The 6000-nt window shown below is 33.3% G+C and overlaps 1 protein-coding gene across 1 annotated transcript; it reads right to left on the minus strand.

Annotated features, from left to right (window-relative positions):
- LOC109331995 (beta-glucuronosyltransferase GlcAT14A-like) lies at nt 735-4359 on the minus strand. Its single transcript, XM_019566828.1, has 4 exons — nt 3444-4359; nt 1694-1769; nt 1485-1600; nt 735-1386 (listed from the first exon to the last, which is right to left on the minus strand). The coding sequence occupies exons 1-4, from the start codon at nt 3925-3927 to the stop codon at nt 872-874; spliced, it is 1191 nt and encodes a 396-aa protein (XP_019422373.1). The 5' UTR covers nt 3928-4359; the 3' UTR covers nt 735-871.

Raw genomic sequence — 6000 nt, forward strand, 5'->3', positions numbered from 1 at the left:
AAGGAGTAAAAGTGTTAATTCATTATTTTATCGGAGGGGATTCTCACCTACTTGAGATGTGTGAGTTTTCTTATCTTCGGGTAAAATAGTTTTCATGAATTAAATATCAAATTTTTTTGATAGTTGAATCTTCTAAATCTTTTACTTAATTCTTATCTTTATACACAGATTTTTATCTTTATAATTGCGAAGTATATAAAAGGGTATTGCTAAACAAAGTGTTAAACTTAATATAGTGCTTCAAATTAAATATTCTGTGCTTTGATTTAATTGCAAATAAAAAAAGGATGTTGGTCATGTTTACAATAATTTAAATAATTAGCAGCTAAAATGATATGATTGATTTAATTTTAAATTTATATATCATGTCTCTTAAACAAAATTAGGTGTTAACCATGTATATTCGCATGAAAATTTAAATATCAAAGTAATATAATATAATAAATTCCCATGTGAATGTTAACTTTTAAGGTGGTGCACTAAATCATGGAGAATGAAATCATATATATTAAAGTATGAAACTTTCTGCTACACTTGTCCCATAGTATAATCCCCATGGTAATGAACATAAAGATACAGAACATACAACATGGTGAAAATGGAAGCAGAAGGAATATCCTCCCTATTCATTGGAAACTATTGGAGGGTCCACCACAAATATCATGCCTCCAAAAAACACAAGCCCAAAAGCTCAAAATATATATTCCCTTCCTCTACTCCCACTATGTGTTTTATGAACACTCACTTCCACTATGTGTTTTGTGACCAAAGAATGTGTTTTCAGTAAATGGCAACTTCTACTGGTTGATGAATAGTGGTGGTGCAATAGACTGCACAACTTGCTATAATGTTTCTATTCTAGGTTCTATATTCACTTGCACTGATTGGTCTGTGATGTCAAGTCATCAAGAAGGCTAGAAATAGACCCTTCAAGCTTCTTAGCCTGAGGACCTGGCTTTAGAATGTTTACATCACCCCATTGGGAGCATGGATCCATCCACCAGCTCTTCCTCCCAGTGCACCATGCACCCGGGGTAGCTCGGTTACGACCGCGTCGGAGGATCTTATCATCAATCATGTCCAGAACATGGTTATCAACTTCGAATTGTCTTGCAAAAGCAGCTCCGCTTCCTGCCATCTGATCATAAATAGATGCATTGAGGAAGAGGGGTTCCATCTTTGGAGGATTGTCCCATATCATATATCGTAAGTCGCCATTTACTGTTGTGTTCCTAAACTCTGGTGCATTGCAAATGACAGAGTGAAAGTAGCCTTCTTGGGGTAACTTTACGTTTGTAAAATACATTAGTAGCATTCGAGGTAAATTATCCCAACCAAATATGCAGAACTCCAGGAAGGGTCGGCTCAATACAACCCACGGTGAACCTGCATGACAAGGAAAACATTCAACGTAAGAAATGAAAAACAAAAACTAAAGAATGGTCATAGGCATAGGTTGTGTTGCACAGAAAGAAATAAATTGCCTGTGAAGAGTTTGAATGCATCAGGTGTTGGCCGGTTCTGCGTAGCTTGGAAAATTTGACTTCTTCTTGCTAAATATAGCCCAGGGTCAACTGAAATAGGCTGGAACCTATCACCCCTGCACGGGAAAATAAACACGAAAATAAATGATCTAGGACTAACGGAATAAGTGCCACAAAGTAGCAGCTAGAATTAGCAGTAGTTTTCATACTCTTTCCATCCAAGGTCACTAGTGTGGTCGATGAAATTGAGGTCTCTCCTAACAGACGAGAATACATGGGCTAGATCTGATAAATATAACAGAACATGGATTAGTCATTAGAAAGAGACAGGAAATAAGTCAAACATCAAACTGAGATATCAGAATATCACTGAGAACTCAATTGACCTTAAAACCAGCATAATTCAGTGAATAAAGTTCAGAACAATATGAGCATTTCATCACCTACAAAGAAATAAAGTACACAACAGCCTCTAAAATCTAAAGATTCATGTATTTAGAGCAAACCCAATGTAGACACCCACTACTAGTATCTATGGTACACCAAAACTTTGTCGTAAATGACAGGGCCATGTCAGAATAAGGAAAATCAATGCAGAATAGAACACGTCTGAGGGTTCATACATAAGACTTGAAATATCTTAGCCTATGTTTGGATAAGGGATTTTAAAATACCAGGAATATAGAACAGAAAGGGGAGCATATCAAACCACTCAAAGGCAGGAAGTATGAAGATGGAGTGAGAAAAGAGTGTTTATATTAGAGGTTGGTGGCGAATTTCGTAATTCCACCTCCTATGTGGTAGTCCAAATACCTCATCTTCGGTGCAACAATAGCTAAACTAAATTCCAAAGAAATTTTGAAATTCCTGAAGCTGGATGTGTAGAAAAATATGTTAAAAACAAAAAAACTTGCAAGATAGTATGTGAACAGCTGGAGAGAATAACGATGGGCAGAGATCAGAGTAGATTTTAAAATTAACAAACAACTTCCCTAAACACTACATTTTTAGATATTAACAAGAAAGGAAAAGTCAGGCAAGAATTTGTTGAGAAATTTATCACCAACATTTTTTCCCACCTAGCAAATACTTTTTCAACACATCCCAAATAGTTTAAGGATTTATGAAATCAGTTTCACTATCACTTTCTTTGTTCATTCTTTACTGCTTGCCTTGGGTCAAGTGCCCTTTAAAGATATATCAGACTCTTCACAAGACCTTCCATCAAGTGATCTCTATGTATTTGCTTAAGATTTGCATATACGACTTGCAGTATCCCGAATCAGATTTATATCAGAGAAACACATGCAATCCCCCCCTCGTTCACCAGAATTGAAATGAAAATGTTTGAAATACAAGTGCTTCCTATAAATATGTTGGAAGCTGCTACCTAAGATATTTTAGTATCTACATGTCCTTTTTGTTGTTTATGATAAGTTCATGGTCCAACTTAACAAATTACACCTCTAGTCACCATATTAGTCAGAGTCCGTATTAGTAGATATTTTAGCATCAAAATGTCCTTTTTGTTGTTTATGATAAGCCTCCTTACCGAGTTTGTATTAGCAGACATGAAGTCTACCATATTAGTATGCTAAACTACTTCATATTAGTAGACATTTTAGTATCTACATGTCCTACCTGGAATGAAGTTTCTCATGGTGAATTAGTAGAAATGGAACAAAAACAATAAACCTTGCACTGGATAAATTCATGTATGAAATATGTTGGCACATCCTTTGTGCTGCACTACACATAGAATCCATTTACATACCATATAACAACTATTATTATAGTACAACCCATAGAATCCGTTTACATACCATATAACAACAACCCATAGAAATCAAGTTCCTAATTAATACCAATCCAATCTTTGTATTGAATCATTCAAATTCCGAAGTCAAATTCATAGTACAAATCCATGAACCAAACAGAAATAAGAAATTCATAACATACCATCCTGAGTGATGAGAGGGTAATCACGTGCACTCAAAGTGATAAACCAATTCCAACCACCATCCAATCTAAGCATAATTGCAGCAGCTCTTAGAGTGATGGCAACATTAGAAGACCCCAAATAAGTGACCCAATCAGCCTTTCCAACCACATCAACGTTCCCGAAAGCCCGAATCGCCGGCACGGACCTCACGCTAGTAACCAAGGCCTGTCTCTCTTCGTCCTTAGCATCTCTCCCAAGATGAAGAAGGTACCTATTCCTAGGATGATAAATTGCCAGCAATAACCGCAAGATCCGATCTTTATCTTTGTCTCCACCGGATATAAAGTATGCAAAAGAAGGAGGGTAATGAGAACCATGTTGAACAAGAGAGGGAAAAGTCTTTGGTGAACTAAAGGAAGAGATAGAAGACATTAACAAAAGCATTAGGGATAGAAATACTGCAGTGAATAGCGTTAAAAGCCATTTCTTTTCAGCTCCCATAATAGAAATAATAATAATAATAACAACAATAATAACAATGGAAGTTGTTTCACTTTTCAGTGCTATTATGGCACTGTTATTGTTGCATATGGATATAGCTTGTCTTGGTGAAAGGTGTGATTTTGAGAAGTGGGTGAGGCTAAAGTCTAGGTTTTGAAACTGTTTTCGTTAATGGGTCGTTGAAGATCTCTGATTTTTTTATTTGGTTGGTGATGTTGATGATGATGTGCATGATAGCTATCAAACTAACTAAACTGTAATACACAAATGGTAAAAATATAAAAGGAAAACCCAGATCACAAAATGCCAAAATTTGTGAACTTTTCTAATGTAGAATATTCATGAAGAAAAGGGTGAATGGTTTAGAAGAACTATGGTCTTTTTAATTTTTGTTTTATTTCAGGTAGTTAGGTGTTAGAGAAGAAGATGAAGATCACCGATTCTTTTCTTTTTTTTCTCTTTCTTTTATTCAATGTTTGATTATACTTTACTTGTATGGGGAAGATGATTTTTTTCCACGCCACGTAAAGCGCGTGAGTATCTGCCCTACGTTTTTCTGGGCAACAGGATGAAAGTGGTTTACAAGCGCGCAATTAGCACGTGGGTTGACATGAAATTTTTGATAAGTTGTGTTCTCGATGACGAAGCAGATCAAAACATTCGCATGAAGGAGTTATATAACATAAAATTAACTGAAATCGTCATTTAACGTTTTATAAGAGATAATAGATTAGATTAAACATAAATCCGTCATTATGGGTTTGTTCAATGGTTGATGATTAACTTAAGAGTTAAGACCATAACAATAGTTTAATAGGTTAATAACATGTGTTCACTTACGTCCAATAACATATATGACAAGCATTTGTGTCAACCGACATCAAAATTTTATCTAAATTGTTGCATATTTAATTTTAACGTGCAATATCCACTTTTAGAAAAATTTAATCTTTTTTTTATTTTGGAGAATTAAAATATTTTTTGTATTAAATATATTTATATTATATTTTTATTGATGATACTTTATATTATAAATTTTATTTTATTATAATGTTTAACTTAAAGTGAGTGATATACTTAATATATTGATAGTAGTTATATATGATTATATTTTTTTTTTTGTATAAATTAAAAAGTTTAAATACTGGTTACCTTTATATATTATATACATAGTATAGATAAACTATTAATAACAAAAAAAAGGGCTTTTTAACAAAAATGTAATAACTAATAAGAAGGAATTATAAAATGTAGATTGTAGACTTCGACACAAAAAAGTTTTGTAAATCAAAGGAAAGGTGCCGACTTAAGAATAATATAATTGGGCATTTGAAATTTTGGTCACTGAGCTAATAATACTAATGAAGTTTTCGTTAATGAGAAAATGGTACCGTGTTATTTGATGATGTTATTAGACTGAGACTCTTCTTCGTTAAGAAATTATTGATCTTGTATTCAATTTTAAGGAAAATTATCATTATATTTTAGGAATAAAAATATTATATTATATTATTTTTTTTCTTTATTTATTGATATGTTATCATATTTGGAAGGACAATGATAACATGTTATATAATTTTTGTCCATTTATCTTGAACTAATCAAATTTCATAAAATAATATTAAAATATTAATCACTTTTTTAAATGATACAATTTTATATCAAATGGGATATAAATGGGTCATAACCCTGTCATACTTTGCAAGTTTGCAATGACCTTCTTTACGTGCTGCTATTGTTTTCAAAACACGCGTTCATGCAATTTCCTATAAATCACTTAAATGTTTTAATATTTGTACGGCATCAATGATTTCTAATAGTTTTATTATTATATTTGAGAAGGGTCATGGGTGATGTAAAATATAATGATATTTTTTAAGCTAATCGGGTTATGGGTCAAGTGAAATATATATTTTTAATATTTTATTTTATTTGATCAAGTATCCAACCACTTCCTCATCCTCGTCCTCGTCCTATCCTCATCCTCGTCCTCGTCCTATCCACATCCTATCCTCATTCTCATTCTGGTCCTATCCTCATTCTCATTCTCGTACTAATCCTATCCTCATCCTC

This window comes from Lupinus angustifolius, chromosome LG17 (genome assembly GCF_001865875.1).
Source record: "Lupinus angustifolius cultivar Tanjil chromosome LG17, LupAngTanjil_v1.0, whole genome shotgun sequence".
Classification (NCBI taxonomy): Eukaryota; Viridiplantae; Streptophyta; class Magnoliopsida; order Fabales; family Fabaceae; genus Lupinus; species Lupinus angustifolius.

Excerpts from the sequence above, each read along its gene's own strand:
- LOC109331995 (XM_019566828.1), bottom strand. The coding sequence starts at position 3,927 with ATGGGAGCTGAAAAGAAATGGCTTTTAACGCTATTCACTGCAGTATTT. Across the intron at positions 1,770-3,443 it reads CCCTCTCATCACTCAGGATG|ATCTAGCCCATGTATTCTCG; the intron begins GTATGTTATGAA and ends TATATTTATCAG. Across the intron at positions 1,387-1,484 it reads TGCATTCAAACTCTTCACAG|GTTCACCGTGGGTTGTATTG; the intron begins GCAATTTATTTC and ends CTTGTCATGCAG.